The sequence below is a fragment of the Miniopterus schreibersii genome (genome assembly GCF_964146895.1).
Source record: "Miniopterus schreibersii genome assembly, chromosome: 16".
NCBI lineage: Eukaryota > Metazoa > Chordata > Mammalia > Chiroptera > Miniopteridae > Miniopterus > Miniopterus schreibersii.
In genome coordinates this window covers 18,695,522-18,714,250 of record NC_138116.1, presented here as the reverse complement: position 1 = coordinate 18,714,250, position 18,729 = coordinate 18,695,522, and the positions used below count along the sequence as shown (strand labels likewise).

The 18,729-nt window shown below is 43.1% G+C and overlaps 1 protein-coding gene across 3 annotated transcripts in view; it reads left to right on the top strand.

The window, feature by feature from the left end:
* The first annotated feature begins 12,515 nt into the window (after positions 1–12,515).
* The window catches only part of KAT7 (lysine acetyltransferase 7), a 30,559-nt gene continuing 24,345 nt past the window's right edge, over positions 12,516–18,729 (top strand). Inside the window, exons 1-3 of one of the 3 annotated variants that reach the window (XM_081161226.1) lie at positions 12,516–12,714; positions 15,434–15,581; positions 18,160–18,336. In XM_081161226.1, the coding sequence (XP_081017352.1) occupies positions 12,700–12,714; positions 15,434–15,581; positions 18,160–18,336 (340 nt within the window). In that variant the 5' untranslated portion in view covers positions 12,516–12,699. Of the gene's footprint in view, positions 12,715–15,326; positions 15,582–18,159; positions 18,337–18,729 lie in introns of all 3 variants that reach the window. The other 2 variants (XM_081161227.1, XM_081161225.1) reach the window with 2 other exon arrangements.

The following is an 18,729-nucleotide window of genomic DNA, read 5'->3' as shown; positions in this document are numbered from 1 at the left end:
GTCATTTTATATCTGTTTGTCCTTTCTTCCCAATTTTGAGCAAAGGGACCCATTTATTTTGGTATTTCTTGTCAGCAACTAGTGCAAGCCACTGCATTCAGTAATGTTGAGTCAAAGTTGGTTAAGTATTTGACTGTTTCTCCAGCTAATGTTTCTGGCCACTCCTCAAAGTTGAGGCCAGAAGTCCTGCAGACTGAAAGTAGGGAAGCTGCAGGTTTTGTGAGGTTTAATGGTTATATCATTTGGGGGTTCCTGTCTAAGTTAAAGAGTAAAACAATTATAGAATTAGGTACTAGGCCTTGGAAGGGTTCTGTGCAAGTGAGAGGTTCTGACACTTAAGTTGCATTAGCTTCATTGTAAATCTGTTTCTAACGGAAAGAATGAAGCCTGGTTATATCCTAGCCAAATCATCGACCCTGACTGAATTGTCTATTCCTGGTTTCTCTGGTGGATATCTTGTACCCAACACATTTATTCCAGTGGCTCTGGCTTGACAAAATGGCCTTGGCAGCCAAGTCTCTCTATCTAATAAAAAAGTCCCAAAGGGCTGGATTTACACTCCTCCCACTTAGTAACTGGGTGGCACATAGAATATTCCTCCTTTCAAAACAGGTGGTTTCTCCTGCTGTGTGAAGACCTGTACCCAATTCTGGAAGCCCCTGGTGGCTCATAGCCACAAGGAATTGTGTTGTTGTGCAGCGGAAGGGCCTGGAATGTTCCAGTACATTCCACTAGTGACCTCTGTGACCCCTGCTTCTATTCAGCTTGGGCAAAGGCCTGGTAGTCTACAAACTGGCCTGTATTCTGCTGGGGTAGGAAGCAGCTTGGCCATGCTTCTTCCATGCCACTTTGATAAAATCAGACAAGTTGGCATCTTCCCCGGAAGTCCCACCCAACAGCTCCATCCAATTCTCTGACCTCCTGGGTGTTTGCCCAGAATGTCAAGCCAGGGTTTAGATACCAACCCTAGAAATTTCTTGGCTCTATACACCCAATTCTGAATTCTTCCCCAAACAGACTAGAAATACTGGGATCCCTGAACCGGTGGTGGGTTCAGAATGCCCAAGGAAACTGTATCATCTGTAGAGACAGAAACCTCAGGGTCCCAGGAAGGAAGGAATGTAATCAGGATGCTACAGATCATCTGCCCCTGCTACACAGCATAGAAGAAAACTTCCACTTACTGGGCACTTACTATAGGCTAAGCAATTTGTACATATCATCTCATTTAATCCTCAGTCATAGTTATTATATCCTATACACTAGGTATAATTATCCCCATTTCACAGGCAAGAAAACAGGCTCAGAATGGTTAGAAAATCTGTTGAAGGTTATACAGCTAGAGGTGACCTGCTTTCACCTCCACTGTGTATAACTACCACTGGTGGTGGAGAGGGTGGGGCTCAGTGGACTAGGTGAGGGGGATGCAGACCCAGAGGTCCACTCTTCACCCAGAGGTTAAAGGTCAGAGGTAGGAAATACACACAAGACCCGTCATACTATAACCTACTCCCCTGCCTTTCAGTCACTCCCCCAGCCCTAAACTCTCTAGAGCTCTTACTTTGTTTATATTGCAGGGGAGCAGTACTCAGAAATCATGGAGGTGAGTCTGGCAGGTTCCAGCTGTTCCTGGAGTGTGAGTCAAATATTTTTTTAAACGTTTCCTTGGCAAAAGCATGTCTGTCCTTCAGTGGACTAGCTAGCCTAGGACCAAATCACTCCCTTTCTCCAAGCTTCCTATCTCCCGGGAGGAGAGAGAGAGATGGGGAAGTTGGGGGATTTCCATTAAGAAGAAACCGGAGAAGATTAAAGGAGGCAGAAGGGTGGCGCTGCCCTTTAAGAAAGCCTGCCAGAGCTCCGGAGCTGGGACTCTTAAGAAACTTCTGTAGTGTGCCAGGTAAAGTGAGAAAGCTCTTCGTGGGGTCAAAAGAGAAGCTACAAGAGGAGGCCCCAGGGAAGACTTGGCAGAAGAAGGTGGGAAGGAGGTAAGAATCTATCTAGGACTGAAAGTGTGTGTTTAATTCTGAAACCACCAAAATAAAAAATAAAGGGGCTCACCCCTTGATTTTGTCTCCCCACCTCTGGGATGGGGCAGCCAAGTAAGGGGAACTCTTGTTGGACCATGCCCTCCGTTGCCAGAAAACTCTGGCTGCACTGCCTGCCCTGCCTGCCAGAGCCCTGCTGGAAAGAGTGACTGACCGCTGTGTTTGGTTGATAAATGGTGGGCACCCCTGCCTGCTGCCCATTCTCTCTTTTCTCCCTGCTTAGTTTGCAGTCTTCTCCCTGGCAGGGAGCCCCAGAGTAGGGGTGGGGGCAGAAGGGTCCTCCAAACAATATTTAATACTCAGTGATTTATGGGCAGCTGGGAGGGAAGGAGGGGAAACCGGAGAGGGGAAGCCCCTGGGACTAGTTTCCATGACGCATCAGCACACCATTGACAAGAGTCAAAAGTATTTTCCTGATGTCTGTGCCTTTAGGTCCAGCTTTGGGGCAGATTCAGCCCTCACCTCTCCTGGGGCCCAAGATTCTAATACCATCTAGGATGAGACCAGGGGAACTGGCCGAATGAGACAAATAAACATACATCCAAATCCTTACCCTTTTCCTTTGTTAATTCTCACCCGAGGATATTTTTTCCATTGATTCTAGAGAGAATGGAAGGGAGGGGAGAGAGAGGAGAGAGAGACACATCACCGGACCGTTCCCCCAAATGGGGCAGGGAACCTGCAAGCCAGGTACTGCCCTTGACCGGGAATGGAACCCAAGACCCTTCTGTGTGCAGGCCGCCTCTCTAACCACTGGGCCACGCTGGCCAGGGCCTTATTCTTTTCTGCAAGCCCCACAGTGCTGGGAGAGGGAAGAAATAAGTGAGGTTGAACAGCTCAATGGCTGTTTTTGGAGGATTTCTTTTTTTAATGTACAAGAATTCTTTTGAACCTCCCATGGCTCCAAGAAAAACTATGTGAAATGTCCCTGCTTAAGGGGCCAGGGGGTTAAGTGCCAGGGATGGAAGGCTAAATGCCAGGGGTGCTGGTTGTGGGGATTCTTGGGACTGGGGCTAATGGCCTCCCTGCTGTGGGCTCAGGAATACCGGGCCCTGGCTCTGGTTGCCCTGAGAGATGCAGCCATTTTTACTCGATTGAAGGGCACCACCTTCTGGGATTTTCCCTTTTCTGGTGAAAACCAGAGTGGAACAGGCCCAAAGGACCAACAGGGCATGTGCCCAAGAGTCTGGAGGGCACTGAAGGAGATAGCAATGTGAGGTAGGGTGAGACCCATGTTTTATATAGTTTAGAATCTGGGCCCTGCTGGTGGAAAGAAGGTTTTTTTTGTGAGAGTGTGTGGTAATTGCCCTTCACAAGGATGGTCTTGAAAGGTCAGGGGATGGGCCCTGAATAGCCCTAATGCCCCTGAAACAGTCTATTGTACAGCTATTGTCTATACACGTAAAGGAACCCTTCTTGGCCCTATTCAGGCTTTTCTCCGTGGTTTCCCAAGGGAATAGCTGCATACTACTTATCCCCAGAGCCAGTTCCTCCTTTAAGCTTCAGCAACAAAAGAGTTCAACTGCATTTCTTGAGTTCCTACTATGTGCCAGGCATCATGCTAGGTGCTGGGGATACAGAGGTAAATAATACATGGTCTCTTCTCTAGTAGTCTGCAGTCTAGTTTTCAAAAGATTTCCCTTCATGCTGACTTTTTAAGATTTAGTTAGCATATCTTCATCTATCCCCTTCTATTCTCATGCACATGGATCATATTTTCAGCCTTCATCTTTCCACAATCTTTGAAATTTTGCCTCATCTGGTAACCTCCACTTTTCCTTTGACTGATTTAGCTGCCTTTTTCTGGATTCTCATATTGGGAGCTGAGTGACCAGAATTAGGCACTATATTTCATATATGAATGCCATGTGAATGTGTGCAAACGAAGAATCCAAATACTCACACAGACAAATGCATAATTACAAATAGAGAAAGCTGCTGTGAAGGAAAGTATGGGGTGCTATAAAAGTGTAGAAATGGGCGGCCTTTATCTAATCTAGAAATTTCAGGAAAGAGTTCCCTGAGAAAATGACATTTGATCTGAGATATGAAGGATTAGTAGAAATAGGATAAAAATATGAAGAAAGAACATTCCAGGCAAAGTAAAGAGTATGTGCAAAGGTCCTGAGGTGGAAGGAACCATTGCACTCCTAAGGAATTGCAGGAAGGCCGATCAGGCTTCAGCACAGAGGATGAGGTTGTGTGGGATGGGCTGGAAAGTTAACCAGAGGACAGACCATGTAGGACACTGCAGGCCCAGTATGGATTTCAGTCTTTATCCTACAAAAGCACCTGGAGTCCTTACAGAAGAGCAGACAATGGCTCTCTTTCCCAGATTACTAATGCTGCTTTTACTTGTCTTGAAGGAGAACAGTAATGATGGTCTAAATTGCTAGGAACTTCCCCAGTGCCCTCACATGGTGTGGCTGGCACTGAGAAGGCCCAAAACTGATGAGCCAGCTCCAGCCTGGCAGTCCTTAGGTGAGGGATGGCCCCTGCCAGTGTAGACAGAGGGGTAGGGGCGGAGGGTGGGTGGAGTGCTTTGCCTGAGGTATCAGCTCCACAGTGACATTTGGAACAGCCCCAAGACTATGGCTCTTGTTCCTAGATAACTCTATCATGTGTATCCCCATTGAAATGGTCTGCTCACCCTGCCGCCCTTCCTATAGCAGCTGTGCTCCCCACCCAGTCTGGGGAAGGCCCTTGGATAAGAACTCTGACTCTGAGGTTTTGACCTGCTGAGTTCAGGCCTCTGTACTGTCTGGAACCATGTGTATTTACATATCCTTGATAGTTTTTCAGGGGTATTAATGGGAGCCATGGGAGAAGAGGGTTGTGATGGTTGGACTCCCCCTTTTCAAAGCCCATTCTTTGATTCTTAGTCCTGTGTTTGGAGAATGTGGTTTGGTGTAGTGACATCTACTGGCAAGGCTAGGCAGGTAAGAAAATGACCAGATGCCTACTCATCCTCAGGTAGTTTCCAGACTAGTAAGAAAATCATTCTTAACCTCCCCCCCCCCACCCCGAGATTCGGTTGAGGTGAGTAACCTCATTTGGTTAGAGCAAGACTAAGAAGTCTAAGGTTGTGGATTTGGCCCATGTATGTGCTGGTTTGCCTTAAGTAGAGAAGTGTTTTCCCTAGTTATAGCGTGCACCCCTCACTTTGGCCAGTTGATTCACATCTGGGTACAGTTGTTATAAGGGAGACTGGGAAGCACTGTGAATGACTCAGAGGGAGCTGATCCTCACCACACGGTTCCTGGGAAAGTATCTCCTAACCCTGTTTATAAATGGGAGAATGCAGGGTCATTTTTCATCCTCCTAAAGTTGGCTGGTCTGGGAAATGTTTTTTCTGGGACTCAGCTCCTCTCAGGGAAAAAAAAGTGTCTACAGAACCATATTTGAGGTTTCTATTGTGGGCAAGAGTAACTACAGCTTTTAAAGTGGCCGCTTGCCCTGGCTGGTGTGGCTCAGTTGGTTGAACGTAGTCCTGTGCACTAAAGGGTGGTCGGTTTGGTTGCGGGTTCAGTTCCAGGTCAGGGCATATACCCAGGTTGCAGCGATTGATGTTTCTCTCTCTCTCCCTCTCCCTTCTTCTCTCTCTAAAATCAATAAAAATAGCCCTGGCTGGTGTTGTTCAGTGGGTAGAGCATAGGCCTGTGCATGGAAGGGTCTCGGGTTTGATTCCTGGTCAAGGGCACATACCTGGGTTGCAAGTTTGATCCCTGGCCCTAGGCAGGGAGCTTGTGGGAAGCAACACATTCATGTGTCTCTCTCACATCAATGTTTCCCTCTCTCTCCCCCTCCCTCTCTTCCTTCCTCTCTTTCTAAAAATTAATGGAAAAAATATCCTCAGATGAGGATTAACAAAAATAAGGAAATAAATAAAATCAATAAAGATATATTTAAAAAATAAAAATAAAAAATAAAGTGGCCCCTCAACTCTTGCTGAGATTGGACATAACCTGCTTCCTCACTGTACCATCCATGTCATCCACACATTTTGGTCACAGTCTCATTCTATTTCTCAACAGCCCACATCCTTGACAAAGAGTTTACCACTGCAGGTAACTGGGAACCCAGAGTGAAAGTGAGGAGAAAATACTAGAGAAATCATCATGAAGCAGATGTTCTGCCTTCTCAGTGACGCGGGCACTGTAATTGAATGTAACTCAGACAAAGCATGCATCTATCTATCTATCTATCTATCTATCATCTATCTATCTATCTATCATCTATCTATCTATCTATCTATCTATCTATCTATCTATCTATCTATCATCTATCTATCTATCATCTATCTATCTATCTATCTATCTATCTATCTATCTATCATCTATCTATCTATCTATCATCTATCTATCTATCATCTATCTATCTATCATCTATCTATCTATCTATCTATCTATCTATCATCTATCTATCTATCTATCTATCTATCATCTATCTATCATCTATCATCTATCATCTCTATCATCTATCTATCTATCATCTATCTATCATCTATCTATCTATCATCTATCTATCTATATCTATCTATCTATCTATCTATCTATCTATCTATCTATCTATCTATCATCTATCTATCATCTATCTATCATCATCATCATCATCATCATCTATCATCTCTCAAGCTTCAAGAAAGTCATCAAGACCCCAGTAGAAAAATGAGTAATGAACAGGATTTCATGGAAGAAGAAACAAAACTAGCAAATAAATACATGGAAGATTGAAGTATATCCTAACTACAAACAATATCAAAAGCACATTTGAGGTGCAGTTTTCATTTCTCCTAAAATTGCAAGATTTTATTAAGTGGTAACACTCAGTTCTGGGAACAATGTCTTAAAATTGGCACCCTTACACAATAGTGGTGACACTTTAAATGTGGGCAAATCTTTGGGGAAAGAAATAAAGCAATATATAACAGGTAGAAATAAAAGCAAGAGAGAGCTATCGATGTAGGCAAATACTGCAGCAATATCTGACATAAAAGACCCTCAATACCTGAAATACGTATGCCACAGTGCCACAGTTAATGTCACACAGTGGTTACAATTACAGTTATGAAGACTATTAGAGAAACATGGGAAATGCTAAGAATGTGCGAAAAATATGACGTTTAATGTAAACAATGAATGTATCTATACAAAAATATGCACATGTAATAAAACATATACATGTGGAGAAAAATCAGAAGGCAATGTGTAAAAATTAAAAATAGCTTTGTGACAGCAATGAGATTAAGAATATCCTTTCTCAAAAAAATTATTTAGTGTTATTACACTGGGTTAATATTTGAAAAGGTGGAGGGGGTGGGGGCAGGTGAAAGTCATACTCCCACAGCCCTTTCCTATACATTCTTTGTCCTAAATCGACAGTTCTAAGAGGGGAAGGACCATGTCAGTTTATTCACATTGTACACTCAGCTCCCAGCCCAATGCCTAGCACTTACCAGATGCTCAGTAAATATCTGTTGAATGAATAAATGAAAATGCCTGAAGTCTCAAAAGTCTCAACCCATGATGACTGGGTACATTCCATCCTGGGGAATAAAGAGGAATTTGGTTTTGTTGTAATTAAAAAATGAAGGCCCATCCATAATAGCAATTCCCTGGTCTTCTTGATAAGTGAATTTGGGAATGAAGAACCCGGGGAGAAACAGTCTGTTAAAGCAAACCCAATTACCACCCAGAAACATATGTTGCCCTGAGGCCTCTGCTGCCATAACAACATCATGTAACTATAACTACAGCCCTGGAGGGCTTTGGCCCTGTCAAATATGGAAAAAGATGTCTTCATCACAGCACAGCTTTGTGCTCAGATTGACTTCCCTAGGGACCTTGGATCAGGGAAGGGAGGTAGATAAGTGGAGGAAGAGGGGGGAGATGAAGGGCATGAGGAGGAGAACTGCTATTGAATCAGGAACAGAGTGGGGGTTTTTGTGTTGTTGTTTTTTTTTAGCAATTTTCAAAATGTGGTTATTTGACTGTTTAGTTTTAGTGGTTATTTATAACCCCAGCTGAAGAGGCAGTGAGCTGTGCCTGAGTCTGCTGGGATCAGTCCAACACTTTCCCCCAGGGTGGGGCTGGGAGTGGGTGGTGGGTAAGCGTGACACAAGAACCAAAGTAACAAGTGTCCAAGAAGGTAAGAGAAGTTTCAGGCCACCTCTGGCAGGAGTCAAAAAGGAAGGACCATTAGTGACTGTGCTGACTCTATTTTTAAGGCAGCTCTAAAGCAAAAAGGTTTTAATATGAATTATGATCACATCAGCAACCTCTGAGGTTTTCTCAAAGGCTAACGATGAGGCCAATACTTGTCCTCAGAAGTTAGTGATTGGCCTGGCTACATTAGAATTGTCTTAAAAAGGACAAGGCGCACTTCCCCACCTCACAGGACAGTTATCTGCACACAGAGGATGCTGCTGTTCCTAACCCCTCCTAGGCCAAAAGGGAGGCTTAGAGGAAAGAGGATGGCTGGTTCTGTGCAAGTCTTTCCTAACGGAGCCAACACCTGGCAGTGGCCACCCCATTTACTGAGCCCTTTTAGATGCCAGGCAGCAAGGGAGAAGCTGGAGACAGCGTGGCCAGCCAGGCAAGGCTCCCAACCTCCAGGAGCTCTTGGGCCTTTGAAGCAAACAACGAACAACTACACTTTGTATTTGAAATCTGGTACCTATCATTTTACTGGCAGGGCGAGCATTTGAAAGGAAATTGAAGGATCTTTTAGGGAGTTCACAAATGTAGCTGAGGAGACAAGATATAGTTATAAGAAAGAAAATGCACAAGGGCATACCCAAAAGATTGCCCTCATGCCCCTGCCCTGTTCAGTTCTTCCTCAATTCTGGGTAAGGTTATTACAGCATTGTTGTAACCAGTCTACCTGCCTTGGGTCTCCCTGTCACTCTGCTTTGTGCCGCTCACAGCTTCCAGAGGGATCTTTAAACTGCAAATCTGATCCTGGGACTCCCCTGCTTAAAGTCCTTCAGAGATCTCCCATCACCTCCAGTACAGGTCCTTAGCATGGCATTCAGAGCTCTGCATGAACTGGTTTCCCAAAACCATTCCTGCCTCAACTTTAGGCAACCACCCCAACTCCACCATGCCGTTACCCAATATACAATGCTGTTCCCTTTGCATGGAAAGCCCTATTCTCCTTGTCCACTGCTAACTTATTTGTCACATGAAATTCCACTCTTATTTCACCTCTTCTATAAATCCTTTCCTAAACTCTCCAGACAAAACACTCCACTTCCTCCTCTGTACCACTTCTGAGTTTCCCCATCCTTCTATTTTCCCATTAGTACTCTATAGTATTTTGGAACAATGAGCTCACTGACCTGGGGAAACACAGTGTTTTGTTCATATTGGTGTGACTCAATGCCTGGTATATAGTGCCTGGGTAATCATTGTGTGTCTCTTGAGCTGAACTGCGGTTGAACAGACAAGAGCAAACCACCACTGAGACCACGTAAAGATATATTCACAAACACTACGATGGTACAGCCATGACTAGGATGACTGGAATTATGAATGTCAGTAACAGTGACCATTTACTTAGCACTTACTCTGACAAGTAACTGTGTTAAGTGCTTTACAACAATCATCTCCTTTAATTCTTACAACAACCCTGTGAGGTGGCTACTTCACAGATGAGAAAACTGAGGCACAGATAAAATTTAAAACTTGTCTAAGAGCAATGCAGATAGAAAGTGGAGGAGCTAAAATTCAAATCCAGATATGACATCAAAGCCCTGTACTGGGCACCAGTAGAGCTGATGAACAAAATTAATAGTAGTTATATGTTCCTATTATTTGTCTGGGAAGGAGAGAGGGGAACAGAAAAGCTATCAAATTGTATAAGGAAAAGTATAAATATAGCAGTTAAGGCAAAAATAACATATCACTATGCCCTACTACCTCAGAAGTACTAAATCAGTAAAGACTTTCTGAAGAAAGTAACTTAAAGAAGGTTGGATGTATCAAGGCAGGAAGAACAGCAGAGCTACCTATGTGAAGTCTGGTGGATGAGGGTGCGCAGGAGGGCAACTTGTCAAGGGCTTTGAAAGCAACATCATTCCTGCTACGAGAGCTAATGTGTCAGGACGAAAATGATGCTCAAAGTAAATACTACTTTGGTTCAAAAGAAGAAGAAAGCTTTCGGGATCCCCCTTTGCCCATTCTAAACATACCTCGGTGTTCTACTTTCATCTTATGTACACATTTTCTTTATGATTATATTTCTATCCTATTGGTATTAGTTTTTTCATTTTTCTGCCAGAGTGTACACTTCCCAAGGACAAGAATCATGTCTAAATGGGATTGTAAACTCTTTTACAATTAGTGTTAGCTACAGTGTTTGAAAATCCAATGTAATAAATTAACTAATGTTGAACATTTGTAATGCTGGTATTTGTATGATGAATGATTAAGTCAGGATAAGAACTTATTCTAAAATACTAATTTCACCATTTTTGAGTGCTATACCTTCAGAGATTATAAAACAGTAAACACATTCTGATTGACTGGCAAGCATTTACTGTGGGTAGAGCATGGTCTCGGCACTACTATGGATGGTATGAAAGAACTGAGCTATGTTATTATTATTATTTTTTTTCTTTTATATATCTTTATTGATTCCAGAGAGAGGAAATGAAAGGGACAGAGAGAGAGAGATAGAAACATCAATGATGAGAGATTCATTGATCGAGCCCACAACCTGGGCATGTGCCCTGACCGGAAATCGAACCCGGATCTCCTGGATCCCAGGCCAAGGCTCAACCGCTGAGCCACGCCCAGCCGGGCTGAGCTATGTTCTTAACATAAGAGCTCCTGACCACTAGTCAGGGAGCCAGACATCCAAGAGCGACCTCAAAAACACACCAGGAAGTGCAAAATAACAGTAATAGTGTGAAATTAAATGCTTAAGAGCTAGGGGTATACTGGAAGAAGAAACTCGAGCCCTTTCCAAGTAAGGTTCTGTTTGTTTGTTTGTTTGTTTGTTTGTTTTTAAATATATCTTTATTGATTTCAGAGAGAGGAAGGGAGAGGGAGAGAGAAACATCAATGATGAGAGAGTCGTGGATCCCTGCCTCCTGCACTCCCCCCACGGGGGATCGAACCCCGATCTCCTGGGTCCTAGTTGATGCTCAACCGCTGAGTCACGCCCGGCAGGGCGCCAAATAAGTTCTTAGGTGCAGTTCAACTTCAGTAGGTTATTCAAAGGTATTTATGCTAAATACTAAAGCTGCCAGTGTTAATACCGGCCCAGGATATCCCCAAGGAGAGTGCTGGCTAAAGGTCAGGAACTTTAACTCTTCGGAGTCCTCGGTTTAGCACATCAATCAGATGTTTACCTTGTTGCTTTGTTCCTTAGCTTAGCTCGGCAGCTGGGGGAAATCTGCACTTTAGTTTGCCTCGGGTGAAACTGGGATCCACGATCCTAAATTAATGACTGAGCTTGCCTAGATTCCACTCAGTCGCTCGTGGCCAAGCTTTGGTCGCCTCAAGGCTTTTCCTCCAGCGAGTTTAAACCCTCAACGCCTACACTCCGCTTCCCAGCCTTTTCTTATGGCTCTTCTTCCAGCCCAACATCCTTGACCAACTTCTTCCTAGGGCCTCGCAAAGCAGGCCCTATTATTTAAAACATCCATGCCTTGTTTTTTAGGCTCCAGCTTCATTAAAAATGTTCCTTCCTCTTCTTCCCTCCCCCAACTCCTGGCTCAAGCATCTGATTTCCAGGGGTCACTTGGGCTAAAATGGGGTTTATCGCTTCTCCGATCCCGGTAGGGCACCCCGCCCCCGCGGGCCACCCAGGCCTCTCAGACCCATACGGAGTGGGGGAAGGGGGTGGATGCTCACCACAAAGCTAAATTGGGAATTGTTTGGAGCTACAGCTTCTGGCCAATGGTTCTGTTTCCTTCCGCGACGTGACTGACTTGCTGTTCGCTAAGAGCAAGGACAGTGTCTCCTCTACCAGACAAAAAATTTCCGGATTATGGACGCTACCCTTTCGTTTCGTTTACAAGCCTTCATTCTTACCACTCTGAGACACAAGACGACTCTTAAAAATAGTTTTTTGTGTGAAGTATCCCTTCTTAACTTTGAGTTTATATGAGAAAAGGAAATGTCCTTTAGCCAATTAGGCAACGAAGGGGTTAAATAACAACCTGATGAATTCTAAGGGATTCCTTCCTCGACTTCAGAACTTAAAACTACCGGGAAGAGGAATTTTGCCCAAGGTAAAGATGAGACCCGTTAACTTCAACTGTAAGGCTTCTGCCCCAAATAAGAATGGCTCCCCAGGCCCACAAAGGGTGCCATTCCCCTAACTAAAAATCGCCGGCCCCGTTTGTACTTTGTGCCCAAATCCAAAATGGCGCTCTCTAGCCTCACTATCAGAAGCGAACTTCCCAGCACACCATCTGGCCCGTAACGTCAGGTGACGCGAGCCTCAGCCGGAAGTGAAGGAAAAAGCGCCTCAGCCCGCGGCGCCTGCGCAGAAGGCTGTAGACGCTGTGGAGCAGGAGGCACTTGGGATCGTCCGCAGGATTGGGACTGCTACAGAGGCCGCCACGGAGCCCGCCGGAGCCACCGTTCCTCTTGCTGCTGCCGCCGCTGCCCGAATCGGAACCGTCGGGCCGCAGCCGCCGGCAATGCCGCGAAGGAAGGTGAGAGGAACGGGACCATAGGGATGGCGGGTGTCTAGGACTGTGGATTGAGCAACGTGACGCAGTTGGTCACGCTTCACAGCCCCTGAGTTCCAACTTCTCGCTCCCCCGCACCTATCTCGGCAACTCTCTCTTCAATCCACATCCAACAGAAAAATGTGGGCCCGACTCTGGCCTCGGCCTGTGCTTGCAACTATTCCCGCCCTCTGCTTGCCTGGCTCGGAGGCGTTCTTCTCGTTAATTGGTCGCTGAAACATCTAGGAGCATATTGATTGGCTGGTGACACCGCCCATTTGGGCCCAACGGTTACCTCCCCGCGTGCGGGGGAGGTGTCTGGACCTGGCCTACAGCTCTCGGACTAGCTGTAGAGAACGATACCTCCTCTCTTGATTGGCTGATTTTGGCAGTCTGTCCCGTGGGGGTGCGGTTTACCGTGACTAGGATTGGGTGGCACGAATCCCCGCCCTTCGGGCTGGTGATGCTGTAGACGGAGAGGCGGGGTTTTGGAGCATCCTTCCTTTCTGGGCGGGGGTCACAACAAAGCAGGGAGGACTGGGTGGTAGAGAACCAGCGCCTACTCCCAAGGGATCCCACCCACTGTGGCCTGTTGCACCCAAGCCGTAATTTTTCCTTATTTGCTTAATTGGACAGCGCCTAGCAAATGCAGTTTGTAAAATCAGAAACTTTGTAGAATTACATGGGACTTAGAGATCATCTTGGGACACCCCGACCCCTTCTTTTTACAGCTGAACAGAGGCATAAAGGAGAGCCCCAAGCTACTCAGTTAGGCAGTGGCTGAGCAGCACTATAGAACAAATGTAATTCAACAGATTTTTATTGACTACTTGCTATGTGCTGATTGCTGAGGATTCAAAAATTAGACATAATCCCTCGCTTTAAAAAAAAGATCACAGTCTGATGGGGGGGAGGGGAGACATATAAATAACTGTAGAAGGATCTAGTATATACTCAAGTGTGTGTGTGTATTTACATAGTGTTGTGGGAAGGAAGTGTGGGAGCAAGTAAATCTGCACTACTGTAGGATGAGGAGTAGATTGGTGAAAATCAGAGAGACAAGGTCAAGCCAGGAAAGGATGGTCAGAGGTGATAGTGATTCAGATACCTGGGTAACTGGACTAGATGACCTTTAACTACTACCCCCCCACTCCCACCCCCTTCATCCTATTGATTTACCGTGACACTGGGGCCTCCCATCATTTCTGGCCACATTACCCTTGAACTATTTGGAAAGCTGAGTGGTATTCTTGCTGATTTCTGCAGAAATTTTCTCTTCACAGAGGCTTTCAAATAAAATATTTACACTTTTTAGTGTCTCCTAAAACAACCTACATTAGTAGGTGTTTATGTTAAGGCTCACCAAATGCAGGAATAGTATTGGTGCCTTGGAATAGGTCCACGGTCTCCCCAAATACAAAGAGCTCTTGAAAATGTAAGTTTGTTCTTTGTAACTTATTTGGTGGCAAAACCTGTCCTAAACTGTCCCAGGCTACTTACAGTTTTTGCATGTCTTCTTTAGTGTGATTGTTTACATACTTTGCTGCAGAAATATTAATATATCTGATTATGGTGTGTTATTTGCAGGATATATGCAAAGTATTCCCTTTCCAAAAATCTAAAAGATTCTGAATTCTAAACACAAAAGGCCATAAGGGTTTTGAATGAAGATTAGGGGACTTGTAGTGTCTTTTTTTTTTTGCAAATGCTCTTTCCTTTCTGGTTTAGTAAAGGGTATATAGTGTTAATGCCCAACTGATCAAAGTTATCCTTAAAATAATTACTAATTAAAAAGACGATAGAAAGTTTCTGTTTCTGAATACCTACAAGTTTTCTTGTACAAGCTGCCTTTTTTTTTTTTTTTATTCTCACCTGAGGATATTTTTTCCATTGCTAGTCAAACTGGCTAGGGCCTTTTTTTTTTTTTAAAGCCCTTTTGGTATTCATATGGAGAAGCTTCAAAGGCAGATAACATAAGAAGGAAGAACTTTACTCTTTTTCTGCTTAAATTCTTTTAGGATCAGAGTTGTGGACCATGATATTTTGAATTAGTGTATGAATTTTTAAACTGTGATAGACATTCATGGAGACTTTGAACAAAAACTACCCTAAAGTTAAATGGAGTCAAGCACTAACATATTTCTCATTACCTTGGACTTTATATATAAATGAATGGGTGTTATGTCAGCCAGGCCATTTTCAATTGGATACTTTTATTTCCGGTTTATGATACTGACCTCCAAATGGACTTGTTTTAGAATTAGTCTTTTTTTTTTTTTTAAACATATCTTTATTGATTTCAGAGAGAGGAAAGGAGGGGGAGAGAGAGAGATAGCAACATCAATGATGAGAGAGTCACTGATCGGCTGCCTAGCCCGCAACCTGGGCATGTGCCCTGACCGGGAATGAAACCCCGATCTCCTGGATCCCTAGGTCGATGCTCAACCGCTGAGCCATGCCCGACCGGGCTAGAATTAGTCTTAATACAGGAAGAATTAATTCTCTTTCTTCAATTATTTAATAAGGATACATTATTTGTAGGTTATTCATTTAAACGTTCTAAATAAAGGGAAGTTGACTGTTGAATTCTTTCTTAGGTTTGAACTTCGTGTTTTCAGCATCACGGTTCGTTTTATTTCCAGTGTTAATACAAACCCACAGAGTAAATGCTTCTGTGCTAATGTCTGGATCTATGGTGTTACAGAGGAATGCAGGCAGTAGTTCAGATGGAACCGAAGATTCCGATTTTTCTACAGATCTCGAGCATACAGACAGTTCAGAGAGCGATGGCACATCCCGGCGATCTGCCCGAGTCACCCGCTCCTCAGCCCGGCTGAGCCAGAGTTCCCAAGGTAAAAGGCATCCTTCTTCCTGACCAGGCCTCACAACCTACTAACTGATCATCACATTATTGTGTTAATGTGGAAACTGGTCCCTTGACTTGATGTAGATGACAGAATCTGGTGAAGTGCAGAGTAAATGACAACAGAAATATCAGATCCTTAAAAAATGGTTCTGTTGGGGAGTAGGGAGGGCAGGGGCAGGGTGAAGGTGGGCAAAGGGCTGCAAATGGGAGACATCTGTAATAGTGTCAACAATAAAAAAAAATTAACAAAAACATAAGAATGGTTCAGTTTTGTTGGGGGTGCTGTCCAACTTTGAGATCCAAAGGAACTATGTCTGGTATAATGGATGTGTAGCACATGTATGCCTTGAATTTAACTTTTTTTAAATTACAGTTTTTCTATCAGTAAAATGGGAATGTTATGTCACTTTCTGTTAGAATGGTTTAGACTTAGGGACTTAAAGTAGTCTCCTGACAATTGTTACTGGAAGGGGGGGGCCTGATACTTCTAAAACTACGTTTAATTCCATAATATAGTCAGATACACAATTAATAGATATAAATAGTTGACTGAATTTGTAAATATCCAGAATTTTGCTTTGGTAGTAAAGAGTAGAGAATCTTGGTGTTAAAAGTTTCTTTAGTGCAATTAGCCATCTGGGCTTAGATTTGGAAGGTACCTCAGACCCCTTCTGGTTCTGCTTGAGATTCGCTGGAGAAGAAAGAAGATTGCAGTTAATCCAGAAAGCTGATGATCAATAGGTGATAATATATATATATATATATATATATATATATATATGTTTTATTTTTTTAAAAAATATATCTTTACTGATTTCAGAGAGAGGAAAGGAGAGGGAGAGAAAGCGATAGAAACATCAATGATGAGAGAGCCCCCGATCGGCCGCCTCCTGCACACCCTTGACTGGGGACCGAGCCCACAACCTGGGCATGTGCCCTGATCGGGAATTGAACCCTGATCTCCTGGATCCCAGGTCGATGCTCAACTGCTGAGCCACGCATAGCCGGACAGCAATAATATATTAAGGGGGGAAAATGTAATATACTTTGAGCCATTAAATAGTGCTGATTTGGTTATCACTTGTGAGCATGAGAGAAAAACATCAGTTTTTCAAGCAAGAAAGTGGGAATATTCCCTTAACAACTGTTCCTAACTTTACTTTTCAGTTTAACATTTCAGTTGAATTATAGCTGTTTTTGATTTCTCAACTTTTAAGTTTTATTGCTAGCACAAAAGGAATATTGATAAATGGCTACTGTAATTCAGGTACTTTGTTATGAACTGGAATGTCATGATAGAAAAATCAGTTTCTGCCCTCAAGGACTGCTCAGTTTAGTGCAAGATATAGATATGTAAATTGACCATTGTAATGCATTGTGGTAAGGACTCTGAGGTTTACTTGGATTACTATGGAAGCTAAGAAATGGGGCAGCCAGATGAGGGCAGGACTCCCAGATGGAAATTTTAAAGAATTTAGTAGAAATTTACAAGTTAAAAGGTGGAAAAGTGTTGTTATAGGCTAAAGGAACAGTATATTCAAAGGAAAGGACACAGTGTTCTTAGAAAGTATAATTGGTCATGCCCTGGATACTTAAAAGTTTTAAGTATTCAAAACAGCTAGGAAACACATGAGCTCTGGCTCTCTTCCTTGTTATACTTCATGACCACAGAGTGGTACAACTCCTGGGGACAGCATTCACAATGTAGTCTATGTAAGGTGGCCCTCTCTAAGGAAAATGTAGACTATGTTTTAAATGTAGCCCCCTGAAGGTGTGCAAACTGATAACCTGTGTGCTGACTTACACAAAAGTTTGAGAATTTAAGTTTTCTCCTTGTTTAAAACATGCTTTAATTTTAGCTTTGAATTTCTTTTATTCCTTTTTCAAGTGTCATCAGTTTGGAAATATAGAAAGGCTGCTGAGTGCTTCAGAATAGGTTTTGCCATCCAAAAGAATTTAAAAAGCTGTATTATTGCATTATCCTTTATGAATCTACTATGATTTCTCTTCAGGGCTTCAGAGAGGGTAATCAGGAAGAAAAAAGAGATCCCTAAGGAAAGGAAGTACTTGTATATTGTTATACTTTTAGTAATAGAATATCTGTTTTATGGTGGGTTAGAGTAAGGGAAGAGAGGATGCAGCTATTATTTATAAAGCACTAGATCTATGTACCAGGCATCACATTAAGTCCTTTACATAAATTATCTCACATTCCTCACAACAAACATGAAGAATATGCTGCTAGTATTTTCCCTTTTTTTAAGGATAAGGAAACAGGGTTGGAGAGATTAACTTGACCTAAGTGCCACAGCTGGTTGGTATGATAGAGTGGAATTGAATCATGTTTAGCCTTGATTTCACAACCTACATTATTAATTTTAAATGATATTTCATCTCTATGCCTGATCTAGGCTCTTTTGCTTATGTTTTATTTAATAAAATAGATATTTTAAAGATTTGTTGGATTTTGTGAAATATGAAGAGGAGTGCGTACATACTAATAAATCATATGGATGTGAAATAGATTCCATGTTTTTTCTTTAATTATTTTATTATCTTTTCAGATTCCAGCCCTGTTCGAAATTTGCAGTCTTTTGGCACTGAGGAGCCTGCTTATTCTACCAGGAGAGTGACCCGTAGTCAGCAGCAGCCTGCCCCAGTGACTCCGAAAAAATACCCGCTTCGGCAGACTCGTTCGTCTGGCTCAGAAACTGAGCAAGTGGTTGACTTTTCGGATAGAGGTGAGTGGGTATGGTATGATTTGGACCCATTACAGAGAGGGTGTGGTCAACATCTTTGTAAGGAATGCTTGGGGCCCACTGCAGATAGATGCCTAATACTGACAAAATTTCAGCTAGGTGAATGCTGTTTACCTGATTCCTTTCTTATGTCTTGCTGAGGACAGTTGGTACTGAAGTATTCTTGAGGTACAGAATAGCTGGATCTATTAGATTGGACCTACATTAGGCAAAGGGTGTAGGTACCTCTTACAGATGATGAAGGCTTAGACCAGATTTTCTTTTTTTAATTAACTTTAAAATTTTATTTTTCAATTACAGTTGACATTCAGTATTATTTTATATTAGTTTCAGGTGTACATCATAGTAGTTAGACAGTTATATAATTTACTAAGT